At 36.6% G+C, this 27,914-nt stretch overlaps 1 protein-coding gene across 2 annotated transcripts in view; it reads left to right on the forward strand.

The window, feature by feature from the left end:
• The first annotated feature begins 403 nt into the window (after positions 1 to 403).
• The window catches only part of ANKRD28 (ankyrin repeat domain 28), a 79,460-nt gene continuing 51,949 nt past the window's right edge, over positions 404 to 27,914 (forward strand). Inside the window, exons 1-3 of one of the 2 annotated variants that reach the window (XM_050890718.1) lie at positions 404 to 664; positions 1,762 to 1,845; positions 23,062 to 23,140. In XM_050890718.1, coding sequence (XP_050746675.1) covers positions 539 to 664; positions 1,762 to 1,845; positions 23,062 to 23,140 — 289 coding nt within the window. In that variant the 5' untranslated portion in view covers positions 404 to 538. The remainder of the gene's footprint in view (positions 665 to 1,761; positions 1,846 to 23,061; positions 23,141 to 27,914) is intronic. The other variant, XM_050890717.1, reaches the window with a different exon arrangement.

The raw sequence follows: 27,914 nt of genomic DNA on the forward strand, positions 1-27,914 counted from the left end.
TGACCTTGCAGGAGTGGGTATAGCTGCGGCCGTCTCTCTCAGGGCAATTGTTCCTTGTTCCGTCCTCGATAGGACGGTGTCGTGTCTTCTGCAACAATGATTTCACTGTGGGGGTAGAAGGACGCTGTGGAAGTTGTGACATTAACAGACAAATTTGCTTGTGAAAGGACAGCTGTGTGTGACAGTGAGTGCTGTTCGAATGGAATTGGATCTTGGGATATTTTTATCAGCTGTTCCACAGTTTCATTATTGTGGTTTTGATGCCTAGGGAAATTTTATTTTAAAAAGAACAACTTTTTTTCAGCATTGTATTGAACGTCTCAAGGTGTTTAAATCTGAAAAATGAAGTGCAAGGGGGGATTGGAATGTCCTTTTTTAAATGCTAATACACCAGCAGTAGCACTCACAAGTTTGTGAGGGCATGTGAAACAGGTGAAAGTATTTCCTCTATGGTCCCCATTGCGATACCTGCGGTCTGGTTCCAAAAATACTGTTGCTGGCATTTTTTTGTTTGCTTTTGCTTCCTCAAACGGATCGAATGAGTCGAGTCTGTATTGTTGTTTTGGAGGAGGTGGAAGATGATTCTCCCACATTTATTTCCAAATTACCTCAGGAAAGTGTATCTTTACGTCCATCGCCCTCTGGAAACGTGCTGGTAAGGCATGTTGTTTGTTGGCATATTTCCTGCTTATAATACTGTTGCAAATACCGATAGTAATCTTTTTAAGATTAACATGAATATGCATGATGTTGAAATAATACAAGGTGGTAAAAACTGCCTATACTAGAGAGGGAAAAAGTTGAAACTTAGTTGTAGAATTAATATTTGCAAGGGCCCATTCCTTTTCATGTAACTTTATGGTGCAGCAATAACTGATCTCAACTCTTGTGTAATAGCAGAGGATTTTTAGAGGGATTGGTAAACTGTATTTGAAGTAAATGGTTTTTCCCTGCTCCACTCCTCATTCCTCAATGGTACATTTATGCAGTACCACTTTAGAAACTGATGTAATCATTGTATTGCAATAATATGCTGTGTTTATTTTGAGAACTGATAGAGTATATAGTGTATATCAAGCAAGAGCAATTCTAAGCTAAAATAAAAAATAGCGTAAGTCATAATCTTGATGTAACTATTAGATTCAAGTTACCACTTTCTGGAAATGATCAGCACTGGGGACTATGCTTTTATTGCTTTAAATTATTTTATTTTGTCAAGTGACTGACTTAAATCTTCCTAGCATACCTCAGCAGCTTTTCTTACTTACTAAGAAATCCTACTATATTTAGTAATAGATGTATGTGAGTGTGAATTTGTTACCATACTTATCTGATGCACTTTGCTTTCCCACTTGATCTAGCAGGTGAAAAACTTCTAATAACTTTAGTCACTTGCTGATATAAAAAGGGTTTGTTTGCTTATATTGTATAGAATTTGCAGCAAGTAATGTCAGCCCTAATTTTATTATGAGGAGTTCCCTTTTCGGCTGTTAGAAACTAGTCTTCTGCCCCCCCCCCCCCCCCCCCCCCCCCCTTTTTTTTTTTTTATTTCATTGACTTAGAGTATGTTCATGTGTTTGAGGTTTTAAAAACTTGGAATTTCTTCAATTCTAAATACTGTTGCTGGTTTCTTTATTTCACTGCTTGGGGTGTTTTGTTTGTCATTATCTTGTGTTTGTGTTATATATCAAAAAAACATATGAGTATCACTAAAAACTAAAATGGGGTTATATTCTAAGATGTGTTTTTTCTTCATTTCAGCCACCATTGGTTCAAGCTATATTTAATGGAGATCCTGATGAAGTTCGAGCACTGATATTTAAGAAAGAAGATGTTAATTTTCAGGTAAAAACAAACATCATTAGCTTTGAGTACATTTTAATTTTGTTTTAATATAGCTTTCTGCTGTACTAATCACTTTACAGCTCACGAATTAGCAATGTTTTAAATTTTATTGCTTTTATGTAATAGGCAAAGTAAAGCCTATACATACACTTACTACTAGGAAGGAGGAGTGTAGCTTTGTAGATTTGTGTTGATAGTAAAGACCTAATTCTATATTCCTTTCAAATGTTAGTTCTGCAGTGCTTGGGTAACTGAAAAGTTTGTTTATATAGTTGCATCAGACTTTTCAGAAAGTTAGACTGGTTAAGTGTGATGCTATGTAGACTTTGATTCTTTTTTAATTAAATACAGTATATAGTATACATTAGACATAAGAAAGTAGTCTGGAGTTTCAGTAGGCAGGTTTAATAGTGAATTTTAAAAAGGGAAGCCTAATGATTGTATTAATAAGTAAAAATGAGAAATTGTGTTTATATTTCCTGTTTGTGGTGCTGCAAACTCAGACACTGCAAACTTAAAAATTGTGCTGAAATGAAATTGAGTTTGTTCCATTGGGTGAAATTCAAGATTTGAACAGCATGCAGTTACTGTATTTACTTTCTATTAAAATTCTAATAAGCATGTTTGACACTATGCAAGATAGTATAGCATCAACTCTTTACATTGATTAGAAATTGCTTGGATTATTAAAGCAGACTGACATAAACCATTTAGGGCTTAACACTATGGGAATGTATGTAGCTGTTTCTCCTCCAAATGCATCAGAACAAGAGTGATGCTAAAAGGCAAAGGCTAACATCTAGATGCTACATAGTGGCTGGTGTAAGACCATGATAATTGTTTACACTTTCTTCTTGAGAGAGGTAAACCAAAAGCAAATATTTAGTTTTGTATGTGTATTTTGACATTTAAAAGCATTCTGCAGAATTTATATCTGATCAATGTCAGCTGAAGTATAAGGGAGCCCTCCCATTGCCTTGAAGAGCTTGAGTAGGACCCTGTATAAGTAAACATGCTGTCAAATCTAAAGTTTTGTTTGGTAAGGTTGGACTTTTTTCCTCTTTCAGTAGTTTTGCATGTTCTTTAGCAAGATTGTATGATGGATTATATAATATGAAAAGACTTAATCTTCTGTTTAGTTCTGAGAGCATTAGCTGTGTATCCTTCCAGTCTCTTTATATGTACACTCTGGTCACATTGCCATTTTTATTTTTAAAAGCTGATTAGTTTATATTTCATTTATATTCCTCCATATGTAAGTCAGGTTTAGCATTCATAGCTATAGTGCCTGTAAACAAAGTTAGGTTAGTATCTTTCGGCTTTTTTCATTATCTGTTACAAAAGCCTCTGCTAGATTTCAGTATGTATGTGGTAGTGGTTTGGTTTTGGTTTTTGTTCTATCTCAAGCTTTGTCAAACGGTTGCCCATAAATACAAAGTTAGCAGATGTGCTGTAATTGTTTGATGCCTTTGAAGAGGGTTACTTTAGACTGCCAGGTAGTTACAGTGAAGAAAAATATTGTAGGTAGAATATTCAAAATCTGAGGTTTTTTTTATACTTTACATCTTAATTTTTTTATTCCTTTCTATGGATACATCTCCCTTTAAAAGAATGTGTGTGCATCTTAGGCTAGTAACAGCCAAGGTGTATTTAGAAGCCATCCAGAACAAATATGTTGTTTTTTCACAGCTACCTTCTTCAGCATAGGCAGATGCTTATCACACGTGACCACTCCTTCCTACCATGGCAGTCCTAGTCCTACTACAGTATTTAATATTAAATTCACATACATCCCTTAAAACACTGTTTGTTGGGACTAAACGAGCGTATAAATTCTCCCATTGTTTGGTAGAAATGAATTAAACTGCCTAGTGGATTTTTCTTTGTGTCTGTCTGTGTGTGTGTTTTGTTCTTTTCCTTGGGTTTTTCATTTGCTGTATGTACTTGGCTGGAGATAATACATCCCTACATAGTCTAGATCCAAAGTTGTCCCCTTAGTTATGTGTTATAAATTGGTGTGGACAGAAGGAGGGAAAAAGTGAAAAAAATGGTTATGTATATTTCCTAATAAAGAGAAGGACCGTGATAAACTGTTTTGACCGTTGTGGATTGTATTAGACCAGTGTATACGTTGGATTTTTTCCACTTCGCTATCCAAGTGCTTCAGTACAGTTGTTTGAATTCCAGAGTCATTCCCTCCAATGCCTCTGCAGAGTAATTTCCCCTTCTCAAGAGCAACTAATTATTTTGCAGTTTGTATTCTAATAGTTGAGATTCCTTCCTTCCTCCCTTCCCCTGAGTGTGGGTTGGACTCTGTAACTGGAGACCTAGCAGGGTTCTGCAAATTAATTTTGCCCAGAAGTGAACTGAAGATAGAGCTGTTGTAGGTCTTTGTTGTGACAGTGACATTCATCTAGGAAAGTTGTTAGTGTCTTGATGAAACGTGGGTGGTTTTTTTCCTTCTGTTGTCATCCAGCTTCATTTACCTTTTTACTTTCGGGGTATGTTATCTTTAACATTAATCGCAATTGGCTGAACACTCTTTTAAAGCTAAGTGAGTTGAGTCTGTGTATATGGCTTTGCAAAGCTAGGCTGTGGTAACTGATATTATGATAATATCTAAAGATTGCACCCAGGTTGGGCTGTATTAGAGCATTGTTCCTAAAACAGATGATGTCTTCTACCATAGTGTTATATTTAGAAAGATTCTGAGATGGGTGGCCTTTCATAACATGAGTTGCTGTGTGCAACTGTAAGATGATGTACTGATAGCAAACGGGCTTTTTCAGGAAGAAGATTGTTCTCTGTTCATGCCACACCAGCCTTCTTGAGTCACAGGCTCAGTCTAGATTTAGAAAGCGTGTATTGTATTCCACTCTGCAGTTGTAATCTTTTATGAAGAAAGAGCAAATTGACTGTATCCCTAGCTGCTTAAACTGTGGTTCAAAAAGGCTTACCTTTCTCTGCAAGTTGGAAGTGTGCAGCTTTTTTATAGATAAAACTGATTTATAGGAACTTTGTTCAAATGTATTATTTGGAAGGTGAACTCTCTTGAGGCTCCAATTAATGGAAAAAATGGAGGGGAAGGGGTTGCTTCTCCCTCCCTTTCCCCAAGAAAGCTTGAGAAACTAGCTGCTTGTTTCATGAATCAGGCTTAAATCACACACATCACATGTCAAGCCTGATACAGTTTCTGTTGTACGCATGGCTCTTGCTATGCTCTGGGTGTGTGTATATGTATATATATGTTAAAAAAAATTATTTCTTGGTACCATCCTGAGCTTTGGAGACTTGGCAGTAAGGAAAATCTTGTGTGATAACTGACACATTTAATATCTCTTTATTAGTAAATGGGGATCCTCAACATTTCCTGCTCTTGCTGATTAGATTAGTGGCTGGTTTGAATTTTATGTACTTTTCAGCAGTTAGTTTTAGCTAACTAAAAGATTTCAGCATTGCCTTTTATAAATCAGCATTTGTTTGTTTCTTTTTTAAGATTTGGAGGCCTATTACTGTTGCACACTGTGCCATTTCTGTTTGTAACCAAAACTTTTATGATGTATGTTCAGTTTAAAAGATCATAAAAATGGAATATTTTGTCTCAGCTATTTGTTAAGAATATAATTCTGTGGAGGGAATACCAGCTCACTGTCAAAAATGATGTAAAGGTTGCAGATCTGACTATTGAAATGATTGTTCAAAATCAGAACAATTTTCCCTCCTCCTAGACCTGTTAGAATAATATTTCTTGCCATGAAAAGTGATACTTCAGGTAACCCAATACACAGTTTTTATAACCTGATTGCACTTGATCTTAGCTGAGGGGATAAACATCTGATCCTCTCTGGAACTGGTGTCAGTGTGTCCCTTGCTCTTCTCAAGCTAAAGCCAAACAAGCACTCTTTTTGGAGGAATCCCAAAATCATACAGATCTCTACCAATGTTTAAAAGCACCTACTGCTCCTATTTAAAATAGTGATATTGATATATGTGATAAGTGACTTAAACATGAAACACCTGTATCTTACTGCTCATTGTGCTTTGTGAGATTAAAATAGATTTAAACTATGAAACATATTTTACAGCTGCTTTATGTGTCAGTTGGTGGTTTTTTTTCCAACATAAAATGTAAGATGAGAAAATGAAATTCCACATACTCTACCAAGGACTTAGCAATCAGGGTTATCTGTATGATTTCTATTCCAGGCTATTGGCCATCCAGGAGAGCTCTTAATTTAATGGCTCTTTTCTATAGTAAGTAACCAAAAAATAAAATAAAAGCTCACCTGTGCTACTATTTTGGCAAGAAGGGAAAACAAAACCAAACCATAGAACCAGACAATCTTGTCTGCCCTCTTTAGCCCCCACCTGTATTAGGTAGCAATGAAGCGTTGCCCATAAATCCCAAGTTTTGTTCCTGGGACTGACAAGGGGTATGATCCAATAGCACCAAACTGCTAGGTACAAATAGGAGGGCTAAGTGTATGTTTCTGACTTCGTTATTTTGAGCAATAGGGTTGCTGCCTGGATGGCTGTTGAAGTAGAGATATGGGCTCCATTCCCAGTCCTGCCAAATGTGGGTTTGCATAACTACTTCTTTGTGTTATTTGCGTACGAGGAGAATGTTGCTGGATGTTGTTCCAGGATAAGATATGAAGTCTTATGTGATCTCCTGTTGATTTTTTAATTTATCTTACTCTGCAGGTCATTTCATATACTGAAAGAGGAGGAAAATTGGTTTGTTAGTCTAGTGACAAGTCTAGGACTTCTCATACAGCACTGGGTCTGGGTACTGGGAGAATTAGATTATCGAGGGTCTCAAATATCCTAGTAATTTAGGAATGAATAATGAAAATTAAAGCACAGTTTAAAAACCAAGAAAGATTCTTTGTGATGCTGGTGTTGGTCAGCAAAGGCCTAAAAGAGGTTAAAAATTAAAAATAGGTAATGAATGTATGGTCTCCTGGCTTTCATCTTTATATTTAACCTTGTGGGTTGAACTGTGGGGTAACTGGTTTTTTTCTGCAGAGTTGAGAGTGCTCTGTAGAACAGGAAAGCCTGAATTACTTGGCTGAAATATGGAACATGCTACAAAATTTAGTAGAGTTCAACGTTCTGGTCATACAAATAAATTCTGTACCTATTTCATACATTAAAAGAATTTTTATGTATGTCATTACGTGGAAAACTGTAACTGCTGTCTAATTCAGCAATTACATTGAAGTATCTCCAAATGTAAAGAATCTTACATAAGTAAATATCATGGACTTGCTTAAATGCAAATAAACAAAAAGCCATAATGTGTAATGAGGTAAAAATAATCTTTAGGAATTTTTTTACCTTTATGTTCGTTATCTTTCTGTAGCCAATTATTTTACCAATGACTAATGTGGGGTTTTTTGGTGTTGTGTTTTTTTTTTTTTATAAAAAGTGTGCATGCATACAACTATAAATGTAAATTCACTTTATTTTGACATATCTATGCCTCTAAAAACCTCTTTCTGCATTAATTGCTATGCATAAAGTGTTTGAGTTGTGCCTTTTGTAACTTCAGAGTCACATTAGTGTAAGAATTTGCTGGTTGGGACAACTGGAAGAAGTTGCTCAGAGCAGGTTAATACGTGATGCTTTTCAAATAGTGGTGGTTCATCTGCAATACCATGTTTCTGTGCTTTTGCAGGGGGTTCAGGGAGGCTGTTTTTAAGAGGGAGTGGAAATAGTTTTTAAAACAGTGGGGAAAACTTCGATGGTTTTGCACAGAGATTTGCATGGGCCAGATAAAACCAACGGTAAGGCAGGTGTGTCCGAATCATACTCCTTTCCACTTCAGGAAAACTGTAAGCATTGATCAGGAAAAAAAAAAAAAAGAGTTGTGATGTTTTGTAATGGTTTGTGGTTTGGTCCACCCGGAGTATGCTTGCAGGGAAATCATTTTCCAGGCCAATTCATCTATAACACCTCTTGTTACTAGATAAAGCTTCTGGCAATCGGATCAAAGATACTGTGTGGCTTTTGTATTTAAACTGGTGAGAATAATAGTAGTTAAAAGCTAGCATAATGTAGCAAAGGCTAAGCAGGAATTGTGCACAGTTTTTAACTCTTCAAGCTGTGTTTCTGAAGAGGTGAGAGATTATGGGTTTGTTGACTAGTCTGTTTGTCCCAGGCATGCATCAGACCCAGTGTTGGTAACGATTTTGTCAGGTTCCTGCAGGCAACGTAGACTGTTTGTATGAAGGACATTTTGTTGGCAGCTGGAGTTGGCAACAAAAACTTGCACTAACGTGTTTGGTACTGTGGAGCAGCATCTTATTGTATTCCCTGGCAGGACAGACTGTGCAGGCAGCGCTCTTAACTTCTGGTTTGCTGATTTGAATGTGAGGGAGGAATTAAAAGGGCATCCAGAAAATAGTAAAATATTCTGAAAAGCACAATTTATTTATTTTTTAGTTCCTATCTTAATAGGTCAGGGTATGAACTCTTCCTTTCTTAGTTGTGGTCGTTGCTAGAGAGTTTCAATCCAGTGTACCTTTTTCTTTTTTTAAAAGTACCAGTCACCTTTTTTTTTAATTGGGTCTTTTGCTAATTTCCAATTGCAGACAAGCATTTAATAAAGAGACACTGTAATTATTGTAACTTGAACTGTCTAGACTGACAATGTGAATGTGTAGCTGTAATAATATCTTGGAGGAGTGCACAATTTAGACATATTAAAAACAAATTTAAGACCTTCTCTCCAAAAATGTTGTAATATCTTGAGTCTCTAATCATAGCAAAGAAGTATTTAGTGAAAAATGGTGACTTTTGATGCATTAATAAAGTACACAGAAATATTTGCATGTTTTCCACTACTGAGAACACTTTTTTTCGTCAGAGAGATTTAGAATGAGGACAAATTTTGGTTTCCCATCTTATATAATGTGCTAGTTATAGCTAGTGTGATTCTTAAGATTTATAACATCAGGTTTTATCGGTCAGATCTAGAGGAAAAAATGTTTTAAAACTGCTCACTAATTTTCCAAATTATCTATTTAAAATTCTGTTCAACTTTGGAGTTGGGATTTTCCCACTAGAAACGTTTCTGCTTGGTTGAACATTATTTTTAATCTGTTTTTATTTCCAGTTTAGAGTGTAGCAAATTTGGGGGATAATATTACAGGTATTTGTGAGTTTGAAAGACTTTTCAATATGATGAGAACATAGGATGATTTATAACAGAGTTTGGTACTAGTTATTTTAATTCAGTTTCATCCTTTGGATTATTAAGCACAGTGACTCGCTGGGAGTTTTCCTGCAAATAAGAACTGTATATTGAAAAGACACTTATGTACGTGTGTGTGCCTATATATATGCATATAAGTTATATATAAAATGTGTCTGTATATATATATTTTTTTTTAAAAATGGTAGCTATATCTAATGCTAATGACAGTAAGCATGTCATGAATTGACAGTGAGAACAGTTCTTTGAAATAACTGTAGGAGGTCAGAGAGGAAATAAAATGTTTCTGTATAAACAAAGACTAATCATGAGAATCCCTCCAGTAGAAAACCACTGCTGAGAAACATAGGCCTTGACTCAGTGCAGCAGCTCCTGCCTGGCAGCCTCTGCCTGGAACCCAGCCACAAGTGCTGGAGCAGAGTCTGAGAAATCTTGTATTGGGCAAATGGGGGCCAGTGAGACCTCGCAGAGAGCAGGTGAAGTCAGGATGGGCATAAGTCACAAAACAAGCTGAGTGTGCCTTTAGATGCTTCCACTGCTAACTGTTTATTGAAGGATTTTTGTTACGCATCTAAATAACAATAATTATACCTATCTCTTACTCAGAAGAGATCTCTAATAAGAATTGACAGAGCTTTTGTAATTAGATAGAGGCGTTTTAAATAGTTAATGGCTTTATTTAATTTGGTATGTTTTCATTTTGCATGAAGTATATGTAAATATATTTTTTGTATGAATGGGAGAGAAGAAAATAGTATATAATCTCAGAGACTAATGGTAGCAGTCATCTTCTCTATCCTGTTTGTCCACAGACTTCTAATAAAATACAGCTGTAGAATGAGAGCAAGATGTTTCTTTCTCCTTAAACTTTTGCTTGAACTTTTGTCCAATGTGCATGTCAATGTACAGTATTGCTTTCTGCTTCTAGATAGTCTCTATAACAAACTTTTTTAATGTTTCCACCACAAACAGGAACCCCCATTTCCTGTGTGACCAGCCTGATGAAATGATGAGTCATGAGACTCTCCTGCTTTATAAAGCGTTCACGTAATTGAAATTTCTTCACATCTGAAGAATAGCAGGAAAATTCTGTGAAGAATCCTATATTTGGGGAGAGTGTTTGTGGTCCTGTGCAGACAGGAGCGGGTTCTGCCTGCTCAGAACCGACACCCATGCATCAGTTTTAATGTGGTGCTGAAGTATCCTGTGTGCAAGAAGGTCTAGGAGTTGGTTTTTAGAAGGGCATTATGTGAATAGCACAAGCAAATGTGTGTGGTGTTTTATTAACAAGATACAAAGTTAGCTTGTAAAGCATCTTGCCACTAAACATGCTCAAGTTTTAATGAGGTGTTTTTAAGGGAGTAGGTGGAGTTCAGCACTACCATATGGGAATGTCCAGGGGTTATTTTGGTAAACAATTAAGTCGGTTCTTACATAACATGAATATTCATGTTATGTATCTGAAGGGATAAGAAGAAACTTTGCTGCAGGGAATTTAGGGAAGCTTTTCCTATAGGAAAGCTTCTTCCACTTCTAAAGGATCTGATATGAGGCTGTTCGATCCATGGATCTGAAGCCTGACTGATTCCAGAAATGGAGAACTTTGGAGACCTAATTCTTCCGAGTGTTGTGGAAACTTGCTGCAAGTTGTATATTGTAAAGAGTATCCACCAGCTACTCAAAGAAGGTTTAAATTCATAATATAGCAGTTATTTACTGTTATTTAACTTTGAAGTTGTGGATTTCCTGTTCATTAATGTGGAATGTTTTTCAAGCATGTCATCTGTAATGAATAATCAGGTATCTTATTTCCTTTTTAGTGGTTTAGAGTGAATCATGTTTTTCAGCCTCAATATAAAGTGCGTCCAAATGGTGTTGAGTTCCTCTTCTGGTGTTGAAACAGATTCAGAATGTTTTAAATACAAATCTGTACAATTAAGCATTTTTCTTCAGAATCGAAACTCTTAATGAGAGAACCTTGCCAGTCCAAAGATGAATAATTCCTTGTTTCATGTCAATAACACTGTATTTAGCCTGTGCAAATGAGATTTTCAGATATATTGAGTTATCACTCTAATAAGAGTGATATAAACAAACCTTCAACAGAGTTATGGGATAATCTGACTAACATCAAGAAATTGCTACCTGGTACAGTGGATTCTGTGGATGGTAGCTCTCAAAAAGTTACCATTGTAAAGCAAAGGGTAGGACTCTGAAAAGAAGAATGTGCTTACATGGCATGGTGCTGCCTTGTACAGGTAATAAGAAATATTCTTTAGAGACTTAGTATGAATTAATACTAGTGTGGTGTGCTACTCAGGCTAATATATCCTCCTTTGCATCACGTCTAGTAAGCTCGCCTAGTACTATGCTAATATGGTTATACTGTTTGCTAAACTGGGCAAACAAGCTTGGATGTCTGCATGGCAGGGTTTTTACTGTAGTGGCTGTACACTGAATTTGTTTTACAGTAATTGGGGATTTGACAGACAGGTTTTGTTTCAGTCATTGTTATTTCTTTAACATTGAAAAATTGACATTGATGTAGAGAACCATGAATAATTAGATCAAATTTAAATGTGTTTCAAGAATTTTGTGTTTGAGTCTCCTGTGTGATTCTTAGTGAATGATTTTGTAGATCATGTCTGATTTGCCATATTACTTTTAGTGATTATTACTTAAGATTGTAACCTTCAAAGGGTAATTGAAGTTCTGCATTTCCTGCTGATTTTACAAAACAAGCTAGAGGCAAGGTCTTGAATAGTTAGAGCTTACTGGGGTTACTCCTGGCAGTTGCTGTGCCTGTCACGCAAAGGATTGGTATTTGAGAACAGAACATCCCCACTGAAAGCAGAGAGAAGAAAAAAGCTCAGTAGACTTAATGTGCATTAACTTCCAAGATCGACACAGTCCTTAAAGAATGCATTGCTGGTAAAAGCAAGATAGGATTTGAATTTACTGATTATTTGCAGTAACTTTCTGGGTGAAAACTCTTTATACATATGCAACATACCTTTGAACAAGACAATTTTCTCCACTTTGCAAATGGTTAAAGCTATCTTACATATCTACTGTGGAATATCTAATGCGCTATCAGTAAACACCATCATTTCCTTTGTCCAGTTTGGCCCTTGTACACAGACTCTACACACGGTAGATACACCTTTTAAGTTCCTTAAATCTACGCTAATAAAAGGATGGATGTGTATCAAAAACTGGGAAAAGAAAGCGTTTCTCATTTGTTTGCTACATGTCGTAGGGCGGGCTATCCCATAAATGCCCAAGGAGGAGGGCTCTTGTCGACTATCGGTAGGTGGCTGTAGGGCCTGGAAAGGCTCATGCTGGTATCAAGTCTCAGGACAAATGAACTGCAAGTTCATTGCAATGAAGGATCTCTGAGTCCTTACTGAAGAGTAAGCCCCAAAAGTTCAGATACAATGTCTGTCTGGGATATGAAGTTTGAGGGGAATTTTCTCAGGCCTATGATATCAGCCTGTACCTTTCCGTCTCTAAAACCAGCGGGATTCTGTTCTCTTTTCAGTCTTTATTAAAGTCCTACTTTATTATCATCCTTCCTGATCATTAATTTCATTTCAGTTTTTATTTGCATGAAACACTAGTTATATACACATGTATATATGTAATTATGGTAACTTAAAAATAAATTACATGATGCTGACTTATTGTCTCGAAGGAGTGCAAATGTCTTGCTTTAGTTGCTGCTAGCTCTTCCTATAATGACAGTTATCTTCTAAGCTTATCCCCTATTCACTTAGCCTAAGGAATAGTGCAAATAAAATACTTTGATCCTAAGGTTACCAGCGCTTTTGGAGGAGTCTTGATCCTCGCTAGCAGAGGCTTTCTGTTGGGTTTCTTTTGTGATCAATGTTGGGACTTTTTGTTTTCTGTTGCAGGCACTTATTGTTGGGTGGAGGGGTTTTTTGACTCTCATTTTAATTCTTCAGAATAGATATATTCTGCAGGATTTTTCTTGCCTAACAATTTGTATTAGCATAGATTGTGTGGTATGCTGCTCTGAGTCAGATGTTCAGAATGGTGCAAGGGTCTCTTAACAGAAGGACTTCGGGTACTGCAGCTAGGTGACCTTACTTTATGAAGCTATTTAACTTAACACGCACAAGCAAAATGTTTTAGCTTGCTCCAAGAAGAGGTGCTAACGCTAAACACACAACCTGAAAACCGCATCTTTTCCTGTCACCAATACAATGCAGTTAGTGAGACGAATACCTGATTTACATCAGACACGTATAGGGTTGTCATTCTAGCACTAGCCTTTGCAATGAAAAAGGCAGAAACCCCAGCTTTTCTGAACAAAAGCGTCATTGGCCCGAATGTAATGTGGTGGATTTAAACTGGATGGAGATGTGCATACCTTACCTAGTGTCGTGTGATCTTTCACTGGAGCATAAACAGAGCCTGTATTGTACTGTTTTCTCCCTTGGCATATTTTCTTACTTGTGTCCTCAAATATTACAGATAGATGACGGAGTAAGACGAGGCAGTCACTGTCCCTCGTTCAGCCCGCTCTACGAGTGTAGGCTGGGTTATGTAATGTGCTCCACATCACTGTACTCTCATTATGGAAGGTCCATTGTTTTCACGTACTGCTTTATTTTTTTCAAAGATAGTTTCAGATTTATTTATAATTTTTCTTATCAGCAACTGCATTCCGATTAAAAACTGGGGGGTTTTTTCTGCCATACATACCAGGTAAATGTTTACAAATCATGTAATTGGCATTTGGGAACAGTAAAACCAGGGGAATGTATTTTTTAATGAGATATTATTGTATCTGGTTTTTTAAATATAGCATAGTTTTGAATGCTATAGAGGTTTGTGGGTGGGTACTTTTTAATTATGGGGGGTTTTGCTGTCCCCCACCCTCCCTGCCCCAATGATCTAGTATATTAACAAATAGTCTTGGTCCTAAAAGTTGCTCTGTTTTAATTCCTGAGCTAAAAGAAGGAAAATACATCCAAAATGTCTCAGCTGTACTGTGAGATCAAGTTGCCCTTATCAAAGGGTAGAGAATAGCTCTTTATTCGTTCCATGTGTTGGGCAAGAATTCAGTGGCCTTTATTAGTGATAAATAGGACCAAATTCTTGATGTTGGAACTTCCAGTGAAAAGGAGCAGCTCACAAAACCTGCTCAGTTATTCAGGTCCTTATCCGATACCCAGATGGGTGCTTGAGTTCACTCACAAGGAATCCTAGCCTTTGTAATTTGGGCAAAAGAAGTTATGTAGACACTTTTATAGAATAGAGACCTAGGTTCAGCTTTTCTTACAAGCTGTGCTTGTTCTGTACATGAATTTGAAAACCTGACCAGCGAGGATTGTAACAGTGACAGCAACATTACAAAACCTGCATGGAACATAAAGGTTAAAGGGTATGAGAAGATGTGTATTTCCAAAAAGCACCCTGACTTAGTACTTTCAAAAAACAAAAATTGGAGAGAGATGTTTTTGAGATTAATTACTTGGAAGTGGAAAAATACATAGATGTTGGGTTGTTTCAAAATATGTCTCTTGAAATACTTGACCGCAAGTCAGAAAATCTTCTTGCTGTGTACCTCTTTAGTTATGAGAAATAACGATGCAATGCCTACCAGAATACCTCAAGCCCTCTTGTCCTCCTATGTGTTGTTATTGATAATTTTTCACATTTAGGAGTAACATAACTTCTAACAAAAGTAGGAAATATAACTTAATTCTCTCTTGTCATTGGCAGACAAAAATAATGGTCTTCCAGAAACCAAATGAAAAAAGAAACACTCTGTATTCTACAAAATTTTATCAGTTTTCTTAGTAAAACAGCATGTTTTTGAAGATTTAGTACTTCAGAAAGGCCTTCTTGAAAGCAAGGCATACTCATGAACTGAATCTCACTGTTTAAACATCTTAACCACATCAAAATAACTTTTTTTTTAGTGTACATCTTTTAAATGAGAAATTTGTACTCTCGTTCTCTGATGGAGAGTTTAGCTGGCTGTGGGGTCCAGCCAGCATAACCATAGATAGAGTTGAAGCTCAATAGCTGTTCCTTGCACTAAATGTGACTCACTTCTTTTTATTTTTGTGTGTCTTTCTTTTGGTGCCACTGTTTTAACTGGACAGGGCTTCAAACAGTTACACCTGAATGGTGTTTTGTGCCTAATGCTTGTGACGTAAGACAGCTAGCATTTGAAGAGTTAATTTTATAAAAAGATGTCCAGAATAGTGTTATTTAACAATATGAATTGTTCTGAACTTCAGTTTACTTTTTTTGCCGATCTTTTTTGTAGCGCAGTACCAACTTGCATTCAGAATTACACTTCCCTAAGTTGCTATGGCCATTAAAGTTTGGGATTCAATGAATGTTAAAACAGCAGATTTTCTCCCATCCCCTTCCTGTCAAGTTGTTCTACTGAGTGCCAATATTAAAGACGAGATCACCTTTTGGACAAGAGCACTTTGGCATCTGATGTTTGCGCAAGTAACTTGAACCCTTGATGTTATTTGTGCATTTTTATTAAAGGTATTTCCAGGTGTTACTTAAAAACAAAAATACTAGAAAGATACAACTGAGCTATCTTATTTGTTTTTAAAAAGAAATTTTTAATGAGGTGGTTGAATATAAGTCAATATTCCACTATAATATGTCACTATAATGTATATGAACGCTTGATGTTTTTTCTGTGCAAACTTAGTTTTAATGATTCCCACCAGATTGCTCTTACTGTTCAGGCATTTTAGAAAGGAACCAAACTTTCAATGTGCTTTTTATTTATAAGATTTTATTTTGTGTATGAATTGTGTGTAATGGTTCAGTGAGGATAAAGTTTTTTATCAGTTTTAGTTTTGTTATTTGAGTAGAATAAAATAATCATTAGCTGAATGGGAAGTAAATTATTTTCCATGGATTTTAGTGCTGTTCTGTGAACTTGAACTTCAAATTCAATCGCAGAAATTGCTTTTTAAAAATGCCTGGAGGCATCAGGTTAAATGAGGATGCCTTTGGGATTGCAAAGTATGTCCAGAGAGCAAAGCCGTGCAACGTGAATTCTTCCCTGCCTCCCCCTTGGTGGGGATTCCCATTTATCTTTGTGTCCCTGTAATGTGGAATGGTATGCAACAGGCAGTGTCATTCTGCTCTCCTCTAGGTAAAGGTAAAACTCAAATGTTTGACCTGCTATTTTTCTGTGAGACTTCAAATACACTCCAGGTTTCGTGTTAGGGAAGAAACATGGTTGCCTGGGATGTTCAATAGCCTGAAAAGGAAGGGACAGCTGTTCTGTTATGAAGTGCATTACGATTGGTCACCATTGTTATAGACTCTAAAACTCCAGTTTAGGATGTGTCTGTGATACTTATTTTTTTTCCCATAAACCTCTCACCATCTCACCAAATACCTTATTGTCCCAGGGAAGGAGGTTTCCTGATCAATGTTCATTCTGTTGTTCTTGTTTGTTCATTTCTCATGGTGGAGATGTGGATATAGCTCAGAAGTTTTTATAGCTGAATTTCTTAGCCTTTTATCACTGTGGTTAGTGACGAAATCAGAATAGATCAGTTTTCCCATTTCTGTAGTTTTTAATGTCACTCAGTGTGGGGTCCTCCCTCTTTTGCCCGTTCAGCCAGACACAAGTTAAACTTCTTTCCTGTTTCTGAAATATGCCCATATGCGAAACCTGAACAGCTCTATGGTCTGTTCATTTGCGGTTGCTGAGCGTTTGATTTTGATTTGGAAAATCAAATTTTGGAGAGGAGAGTTAGTGTCTCCTTTGCAGTTATGTAGCTAATAGTCTTTTCTTCTAAGATCTTAAAAGTACTATGTTTGCTGGTTGCTTTTTGTGTCAACGTAGATCCACTAAAAATTACCTTGTTACGGGATTGGGTTTTTTAATTTTTTTTTTTCTTGTGGCAATTCAGAAAATTGTGAGCTTGTGCTCTCAAGGAACATGTATGCTTAGAGTGACGTTTATATGTTTGTATAAACTCTTAGTCTTTCCTAAAATGGTGCTCTTGTGACCTTTTTCCAGGTTGCTTTGTAGTTCTCTTCTGACTTACCTTTTATTTTCTACTGTATACCTGCCACTGCCATCTAATTTTTTTAAGGTCTCCACAAGCTACCGTGGCACTCACAAGCAAATGATTTAGTGGTTTAATCCACAGTGTGACAGTTTTTATTGTTATTATCTGGAATCAAGTCAAAGAGCACTATTAACTTGGTACTGAAGATCTTAACTAGAAACAACACTGGGGTTTGGCAGATTACGGCTGATGTGACCCTTGTTGCTAAAGAGACTTCTTTTCTCCTACAAGACAAGGTCTCTAGAGTCATTGGTTACTGCTGTCGTAATAAGCAAGAGGGCAAAGATTCCTCCTCAGTTTTTTGTGATGGCTTGGAAGTCTGGTTTTGGTCTGTCCTAATAGATGGCATGAAGAGGATATGTCCTGGAATGTAATGTGTAGTGATGAAGTCTGATTAGTGAAAGTTGAATACTGGGCTTTCAAAAAAATCTTCCTTTCAAATGCAGTACAAGTGTTTATGCAAATAGCAGCATGAGCGTTAGTTCAAGAAATTAATGGAGTCAGCATGACAAATCTCGTCATGTCAACGACTGTGTGTCTGTCATCTGGCTTCAAAGGATACTTTGTGGTTAGCTATGTAATATGCATTATTTTTTGTGGTTAATGGCATGCTTTCCTCCTGTTTTTAAGCATGCAGAAGACCATTATTGTAGCTTGTTAGGCTTGCTCACTATATTGGAGCTGCATCTTCAATTTGAAATATGGTGAGAAAATAGAGGTCTGCTTCTAAAAATTATGTTAGCCAAATTAGTTAGAAATTTGTTAATTTTTTGACAATGTGAAGTTCTGAGAATTGAGTTAAATATTGGGGGAAAAATCTAAAGTGATTACACTCAAGGTAGGGATACAAAATTAATTTGTCACAGATTTACAAGTTTTGAAAGCCTAATACTTAATCTTTTTCTTCTACTTTCAGTTGACAATAATATAACTAATTTTCAAGTTCTAGTTAAGTTATATGTTTTTAAGATACTGCTTTGTGGTTAGACATAATTCCAAAGAGTTAGTGGCCTCAATTATAGAATTATGTACCTAAAATAAACTTTTGTGACATTTAAAGTTGGAACATAACTGCCAAATATTTAAATGTGTTCTTATTTGTGTGGAGGAACAAAAAATTTATTTAGAGTAGACAGTTATTCTGCCTTACAAAATGATAATTCTAAAAACTGCAGCAAAATCTGCAGATAAAATTCAGCGTTCTAGTGACTCTGTAGCACTGGGACTTCACACTGGGAGAGACCTCTGTGGTATTGGACACTATCAAAGAATTGGAAGTATTTTGTAATCATGCTCTTATACATTATCTGTGAACCTAGGAGTTACAAATCATGCTGGTTGAATAGTCCTATCTCTCTAACCTAACTGAAAAATACACGAAGTGTTATATTTAAAAATAGTTTCACTTACAAGGAATGTTTATTAAAGCTATTACAGGGTATGTTGGAATTGAAACTCTTTCAAGATTTATGATTGTGTATTTAGGGTTGATTTCTGCCAGGAACAGATGGTATTGAAGGAGACAGCTGACAAGTGATACAGCAGAAAACACCTATTAAATGATATTTTGTAAGTGTGATCATGAAATAATGAGAGTATTTTAAAGTGTTACTGCAAAATTTGGTTTTGAAGAGCAGATAGGATAAAGAGGAGTTTTTATGAAGGGGGAAGCTGCATTCATGCTTTTCCAAAAAATGCTTTAATTCAAAGATTTCAGATCAGTAGATGTTGAACTATTTGAAGGGCAAATTGAAGTTATATTCTAATATACTCTTGGGGAAGCCGTAGTCAGGTTACAACAGTGTTACTGGATATGTACAGGATAACAGAGATGTGCCTTTAAGGCATCTAGCTCCTTAAAACTCTCTGTAGTTGTATGTAGTTATTCTAAATCAATTGCTGAGATAGAACCCAGACCAGGAATAGTTATATCTCAAAGGACACTTACTGCTTTAAAAAGAGGCAGATTTGAATGTTGCATATTTAAATTAGCCATAGATTTGTCAGTTCTAGAAGTTTTGATCCATGAAATAACCAGCAAAACAATTAAAGCCTATGTTTTAGGTAAGATGAAACAAAGGTGGCCATTACCCTTGTTCTAGCTTAGGGGACTTATGAAGCTTGTGGCACCACTATCCTTGTCACTTTATTCCAAATTTGGTTTTAACGGGGTCATAAGGCCTTCTACGCATTTCTCATGTCGTAATCCTTATAGAAACTCCTGTGTAGGTGAAATGTTTGGGAAATGAGAAATGGAAGTACTGCAAATAGAAAGATTATATGTTTTTCATGTAATGCAATCCAAAGGCACATATAAATATGATGTTGGGGTTTTTGTGACACAGAACTGTCATTCTGAAAACTGATTTCCTTAAGGACCAAGCCCTTTTTATTGCTTTTTAGTTTGTTGACAGTGTTGACCAGTATCTGGAATTAAACTTTGGAGTTTCTTATTAGGAATATAAATTCCTTTGTTGTTTCTACTGGAATACCAACATTCTCTTTCAACTATGTAAAACCTGCCTAATGCAATTAGTGTTATGTGTTTCCTTACTAACATTACAACTGATTTAGAGTTGTAATAGTCCCATTTGCCTTGGGGATTTTTAAATTGGAAAATGAAGATGGCACAATACTTGCTTTTCTGTGTTGTCGAATACCGCAGTAATACTGCGATATTTGGAACTAAATAGTACCAACAGTGTTAGGTTTTACATTCTGTGTAATGGTGACTTTTATGTACAAAACCCCTTCTCTCTTGAAATGTTTCTTTGAGTGTCATTTAAGTTTATGAAATTAAAGGAACAACACTAGGGCCAGTATTTATATTAGTATGATATATCAGTGCTGCAAGATGTCTGCTTCCAAAGTTGCTTGTTAAAACTGAAAGCTTGATTAGTGTTATTTACTGTAATGCTTTGTATGCAGTAGTTTGTATTTGCAGATGAAATTTGTTCATCAAATGATTACTGTTTTTTAATAAAAAGTAGTTGATCTGTATAGCAGTGCTTTAGTAGCATTTAAAATACAGAATTCTCCTTAATTTTACTCAGATTTCATTTATTAAAATTCACCAATAAAATGTAAGACTTCAGATGGAACAAAATCAGAATTTTCTTTTAATGGAAGCAAAGACCTCTGCATACTGATGAGAGCTCGCTGAATGCAGCATTTGTGCTTTTGTAAGAAGTTCTGAAAAACAGATTCTTAAATACTAAAGCAAAAACTTTCTCAGAGAAGCTAAATTTAAAAAAAAATTGTTTGGAAGCATCAAAAAGTGCCAGCTGTGAAACTAGGGAAAAGAAAGTCAGGGCATCTGTCAAAGCACCCTCAGCATGCAGAATGCTTGTGGTTGATAGAGACCCTGGGGCTTGGGATTGTTGAAATACCAAGCTCTGGAGTTGACCCAGAAGATGACAAGCCATGAGCATCCCGGCAGGGCTGCCCTGGTGCTGTAGAGCAGGGAAGTCTCTGCCAGCCTCCTGCATACGTACCCTCCCAGTTTGTACTCCCTGCTGCAGAAATGGGAGTTGGGCTTTGAGTATTTTCAAGCTGTCAGCTTAAAAGCAGCAAAACTGAAATACTTGCATGACTGGAAACAGACAGCTTGGAAACATAGGAGCGCTGGAGTGGAAATGTTGCTTGTGTTCGAGGTGCTTTCATGTTTGTATCTTGGTGGTTTCAGGATGCTCAACAGTTTCCATTAGTAGAGGTTGGATTTTGGATAAGCATGACTCAAATTTATCAGAAATTTGGACCATGGATGTTTCGGGAAAATATATTTAGGGTTTGGTGATTAGCATTTTTCTAGACAAACAGTTCCCTTCTCACCACCATTTTATTGGAAGATTTCTGATTGGTTACTTGCATGACTTCTGTCACTGAGATGTAAAAAAAACCAACCCAAACCAAACCAGCACCACAACAAATGTGATGAAAATTTTGATAATAATGAGTTTTGCCCTTTAAGTGGGGAATGCAGTTTTTGCTTGTGTCCCTGAGTGAATACTGTCTCTACAGAAGGACATACTCATGGCCCATCTTATTTTCTCTAATTCTACAATGAAATTGCAGACAGTATAATATCATACTCATTTTTCTGTGTTCCTTAATCTGTAGGTTAGAGGCTCTTTAGCATTATCAAAAAGGCTTAAATGGGGTTGTGGAATATTAAGTAGCTATAGTAGTTCTGCTCTTCCAGACTTGAGGAGTGAAAACTGATTTTCATTGCTGGCTGGTCTTTAGTGCCTTTGGGATTGGGAAGCAAGTTTACTGTGTGTATTACTTTCTTCCTTGTGCTTCCTGTCTGTCTTTTTAATTTTTTTTCCCCTAGATGGCAAGTCCTTGGTGGCAGGGGCTGTCTTTTTTGCCGTAAATGTGTAATCTGTAATTGAGACATACTGGCAAGTAATTGGTGCTGTGAGACATTATGTGGTGTTAGTGATAAGTAAGTAGTATTGATTCCTTATTCAGGGTGCATCAGTGTCAGGTTTGCACTGCTCAATTTTGAATTACTTGTGTGTAATTCAAAAAATTATGTTAGGAAACATTGATAAGATGCTGACTGTGTAACTTCAACTTCTTCTGGGCAAGGACTAAACAGGGAGTAGGTTGTTTGGGGCAAGTGGTTGTGTGTGTGGTGGTGTTGTCTTGAGAGGGGTTGAATGTTCTAAGTTCTGAAATTGTCTTTTATGTTTTAGAAGTGACTTTTTGGGTCTCAGCTCTAGTTTTGCTATCAGATCTCTCCTGCCATGAACTTTAATTTTCTTCTTGCATGCTCCTAGCTCTCAAGTAGGGATTCACTGAGTAAGGTTATTTTTGTCAAGGGAGAGAAATGCTTTTCACAATGAAATGACAATTAAAATGTACGTTAATTTTACCATGGTTGTGACACAACAGTTGAATTAATAGAATTGTCTTGCGATTTAAAATTCCTTGCTGCTTATAATCTTGATCCCTCACCCCTGGTGTATTTGAAACTCTACTAAAAAGATCTAGACATCTAAGCAGAGCTTAAGCCAGAACCGGGATGCTGACTGATGATCCATCTCTTTTTCTGATTTCTCAGCGGCCTTCCCTCAGAGAGCAAACTGGTTGGTTCTTGTTCATTTTTATCACTCACTGTGATGTGAAAGTGATCTTATTTTTCTGATTAAGCTATAAGCTGGTGCAGGGAAATTGGCACTGATCCTGAAAGAGTTGAAAAATAATTTGTGCTAGTCTTTCAGCAGTGAATCTTCATCAGTATGTATATATTGTGTATGGCTAAGTAAGTTCTCTTACTTGTACCTTCAAAAGGACCTTAGATCAGCCTGAACTGATCAAAAGTGCTGGGTCTTACTTGCATCCTCCAGAGTGTTTTCTGCAAAATAAATTGCATCTCTACCTTCTCATGGCTTATTTACAGTAAACAAAACAGTGGAAGTTGGATTTCAGTATTTTTGCCCCTACTCACTCCAGCTTCTTTTCTATTTTCTATTTAAAAAATAACTGCTGAAACTAACTAACCTTTCCAGAAAAAAATGTTTCTCACTGATTGTTGCGTATGAAGGTGACACACCATTTTTAACTGTGTAGGACAGCCTCAAGTTCCTGTCTGTGGAGACAAGTGAATGGTGATTTCTAACTGATGGGTTAATCTAAAGATGTGATGAGCATCTGTCAATCTGTGTATGTCAGGAAAACACTAGTTGACTATGTAGGTATTAAGAGTTCCTTAGGGAGAAGCATGCTTGTCTTAGTAAATGTGACTAACATCTTTAGAGTAATTATGTTTTCTAAAATATAAAATGTACAATATTTGGAAGATGCACTTTTATGCAGTGTTTTTTCATAACTCATACAGAATGCTAAACCATACTTTTTTATTTTAAATAAAACCTTTTTTCCCCCCTCTTACCACAGGATAATGAGAAAAGGACCCCTTTACATGCTGCTGCCTATCTGGGAGATGCAGAAATTATTGAACTACTTATTTTATCTGGTATGTTCTGTTCCTGTTAATGGAAAAAAAAAATAACTCTATGCACATCCAAAGAAATATGTATGTACATCTTAGTCTGTGTAGCTTTTATTGAGATATTTAATGTACTAGAAGTTAAAGATGTTTGTACTGAAATTTTGGTTTCCAGACTTATCAGTGTTATAATACTGTGTAGTTCTGCCCTAAAATATTTCTTTGTAGAAAGCTTTCTCAGTTATAGCTATTTCTATTTGTAGCTTGATCAGCTTTAGGTAGTTTAACTCTAGTTTAAAGAAGTAATAGTGTATGTTATAGGTAGAAGTAGCATCATTGCTTTGGTTCTGAAATGGCCTTCAGAAAAACAATTAAAGTTGAACATAGAAGATGGCATCCAGAGTTGGTTATATTACTTTTTAAAGTATCCTTTGCTGTTGGCTTAAATGCATAGAATATAATGGGGATCAGCTGAAAATTTTAAAATCTCTTGTCTTTTTTTCTATTTATTTGTACTAAGACAAAGTGCAAGTTCTGTAAACAGTATACTTCCGTCTTTTTTTTTAAAAAAAAAAAAGGTAGAAAACCAAGAAACTAAACCTGAAAGCAGAACTTCATGACTGAGATACTGAATTGATTGTCTTTGATATTGGACAGATCTGCCCATCAGGTAGCTTGAGGTTGAATTCATGATATGGAGCTTTAAGGTTAAATAGAAAGATTAAAACTTGTAGCAGTCCCATAGAACTACTTTCATCTTCAGTCTGCTTAATGGCACACCTTACCTGTGCAAAGCTGGCTATTTCCACCCCCACATACACCCTCCCCATCAACCTTTAGTAACAAATTTTGCTTTAAGGAAATGTCACTTTTAAGATTGTAGGAGTCACTTCCAGATTTTCAATCAAAGTTGCCAGGCACGATTTAATTTGTTATAATTTAGCAAGATACAATCTTCTCATTATATATATATGTACTCTATATAATTATATATACTTTATTAATTAATATAACATTATGTATATTTTTTTTATATATATTTCTCATGGAAATATTTTGTAGTGGTAATTTGTCCAGAAGAGTTCACCTGTGTTGCTGAGAAGGTGCTGTTTTTCCCTATCAAGAAAAAAACCAAGTTCTGGTGACTCTTAAAAATATATAATGACCCCTTTCTTCTGAAAAAGGATCTTGGATTTGGCAAGGATATTTCTTTTTCTTTGGGTTTTCACAGTGATTAAAACAAAACCAAACAAAAACCCAAAACAACTAACCATGTTATAAACTTTGCAAAGTAAGCTACTTTGGGGAGTGAAGCTTCTGACTGTTTTGGGTGAACAGAGTCCAGTCACCAGAACTGTGATTGAAGAAAATATCTCTCTCTTGGGCAAAGGGCTTATGGAAGGAGTGAGATTCTAGTTCAGATATTAATGAAACAAGATCCTGATTGGGGGATGGCAGTAGGGGAAGAAAGGTTAGTCATGCTGTTTGGGCACATAGCCTGGGGATAAGTGTAAGAAAAATTGGAGAACAAAGGAGGGAAGTGAAGAACTAAGAATTAGGCCTGTACAAATAGTCTAAAGTTGAGCTGTTGCGTGGAGGAGAGGTTGTGGGGCGCTGCTGTGTCTGCAGATTGTTCAGGAAGACAGGGAGGCATTGATATGTCTCAGATAACATTTATTTAATTAAAATCAAGATATACTTACACAAAACGCATTAAGTAGTTGCAAAATCAAAAGCTTTGAAAGCTGTGGAATGTATAGGCAGTATCAGTCTAACCTTGCTGTGCTCATGTGCTATGCTGTGGACTTCAGTTACGTGTTTGTGCCTTGCTGTAGAAGCACAGCGTCATGAATTTCACAGGGAGGGGCTCCGCTGAATGAGTCGGGGTGGTACAGTGAAGGAGGCACAGATGCCAGTTTTTGGTGCATTTGTGAGTGAATGAAGAGGGGCATTAATTGCAGGATGAGAAGGTGATGTCTGGGTGTTAAGGCTGTTCAGTTTGAAAGGCTGTGCTGTACTTGGGCACTAATCTGTATATTACCTGCTTGCAAGCTGTGGTTTTGGTCAAGCAGCTTAAACCAGACTCTTTAAAAAGTAGTCACCGATTTAGTCTTCCTCATTTCTGAATGCTGGATTTGAAATCTTCGTGGTTTGTGAAGTGTGAGCGCTCACAGCTGTATCTGAAGTGCTGCACCAGCAGCTACTCTGAGAAATCAGGTCTAGGTGTCTCAATGCACAAGCCAAGATTTTTCTTTTAACTCCCTTAATTGGAAGACGGGGAACAGACGTTAAGTGTGTTTATCCTCTCCATTTCATAAAGATACAGAAAATTCATCTACTGTGTTTCAGCTGGAAATCAAATCTCTCCTTTGAGACAGATATATAATGTTACATTTTGTCATAATAGATGGGCATTAGGGAGCAAATAAAGAACATCTGTTACCACAGCAAGGTTTGAAGAACGCTTGCCATGTTGCAAGACCTCTTTTTGAACAATGAGAGAATAGTTTGTTGTTCAGAAATGTTATTTATTCAATAATCTCCTCTGTACAGTAAATTTGCATGTAAAAAATTTTGTATGTGGCTTTAATTGACTTATTGTGATATATTTGCACAAGGGATTTAATTAGGCAGTGTAGACTGCTTTCATCCTAGCATTTCTCACCTTGTGAGAGCTTGGCTTTGCAACTGGTAGTGTCCTCTAATGTAGTTTTGCTGCAGTGTTACTAGGAACCACTTTACAGTTTTCCTGCTGTGCAAGCTATCCTATAAAGACTGTTTGCTTTGACTTTTTTATTCTTTCTTGAAACTGGACCTCAAAATTACTGAAGTCAGTATTAATCTTTCCACTACTCAGTGGCTTTTACCTGATTCTTTCTCATTATTCTCTATTCTTAGTTAAAGTGTGTATCATATGTTACCTAGACATAGTTTTTTAATTTGATTGGAACGTCTTTTGCATCCCACTCCAGGGGATCCACGTTGCTTTCAAGTATGTATTTTGGATCATACATTGCTGTTACAATATCTTTATATTACTTTGCTATAGACCTAAGCAACCCATATTGCACATTCTGAAGATATAACCGATTCAGCCTATTTGCAGACTTCTGTGGAATAAGTTTTCAGTCTTACAAGCATACTTACTTAGTTTTTGAATTCTTGAGATATTTTCTCACCAAACCTCAGGGTTGCTCTGTGACCTCTCCTATTGTAGTCTTTCACCTGGGCAAGGGACCTGAAGGTGATGGTTTGGATACAGACTCTGAACAGTAAAGAAAATTGCTTCAGTGACTCCAGTTTGGGGCTGGACATTTAGATTGCCTTTTGTTTTTTATCTTGAGACAGTGCTTCACTGAACTTACTAAGAAACTCGTCCCCTGAGGATGTGAACGTCTTGCCAGCAAATTCTCATATGACTATGGTCTGTGGAAGTCTAAATATTCAAATCATCTCTCCCTGTTAAATTGTAGCTAGATAAGCAATTGGCTTTCCTAAATTTGTTAGGAGAGTAGGTAAACAGTAAATAGAGGCATGAAGATGGTATACAGAATGATGGAACAAAAGTTTATATTTTAGTCACTTGACAGTCACAGTTTTAGAAGCATTTTCTTTTTTGTATTGCTCTGTGAAGAGTGGTAACACCCATCACAGTTGTATTTTTATGATGTACGTACAACTCTGCATCCTGGTGCACAAATACATCTGTCTACTTTGCATAACTGCACTGACTTTAATTGTGTAAATACTTGATGGCAGACTACTGAGAAGTAGAAAAGTGAAATAATTAAGTCTTAATTAACTGAATGTCCAACTTCTTGTTCTTTCCAAGAAGTCCTGATTAAAAAAAATCAAGCCCTTCTTTCAGTTAAGTCCTGCACGTGAACTGTTGTGGGGAGGCTTCTTGCTTTATAAAAATCATTCTTTCTGTTTGTCCTTGTCGTGGTTTAACCCCAGTCAGCAACTCAGCACCATGCAGCCGTTTCCCCCTCCCAGTGGGGTGAGGAGGAGGAAAGCAAAGGAAAAAAAAAAGTAAAACTCGTGGGTTGAGATAAGAACAGTTTAATAACTAAAGTAAAATATAATACTAACAATAGTAATAATGAAATATAATAATAGTAATGAAAAGGAATGCAACAAAAAAAGGAAGGGGGGGGGGAAGGAAAAAAACCCAGTGATGCACAATGTAATTGCTCACCACCCGCTGACCGATGCCAGAGCTGCAATCCGCACCTCCCGGCCAACTCCCCCCTGTTTATATACTGGGCATGACGTTCCATGGTATGGAATACCCCTTTGGCTAGTTCAGGTCAGCTGCCCCGGCTCTGCTCCCTCCCAGCTCCTTGCACACCTGCTTGCTGGCAGAGCATGGGAAACTGAAAAGTCCTTGACTTAAGATAAGCGCTACTTAGCAACAACTAAAACATCAGAGTGTTATCAACATCATTCTCACACTAAATCCAAAACACAGCACTGTACCAGTTACTAAAAAGAAAGTTAACTCTGTCCCAGCCGAAAGCAGGACAGTCCTATGCTTTTTTTAATGCCATCAGAGTCTATTCTGGAGGCAAGTGAGGTGTGAGGAGCAGGACAGATTAGTGTGATCCCAGAATGTGTTCTTTTGATTAGTAACTTTTTTCATGTGTTTTCTTTAAAATACCATGCAGACTATTATTGCTGTCACTGAAATCAACACACTTCATGCAAATAAACATCTGATTTATCTGTTCTCTTTTGAATAGATTTAGTTACTATATTGCATTGATACTTAAATACTAACACAACACAGTTATGTTTGTTT

This window comes from Gymnogyps californianus, chromosome 2 (genome assembly GCF_018139145.2).
Source record: "Gymnogyps californianus isolate 813 chromosome 2, ASM1813914v2, whole genome shotgun sequence".
Lineage (NCBI taxonomy): Eukaryota > Metazoa > Chordata > Aves > Accipitriformes > Cathartidae > Gymnogyps > Gymnogyps californianus.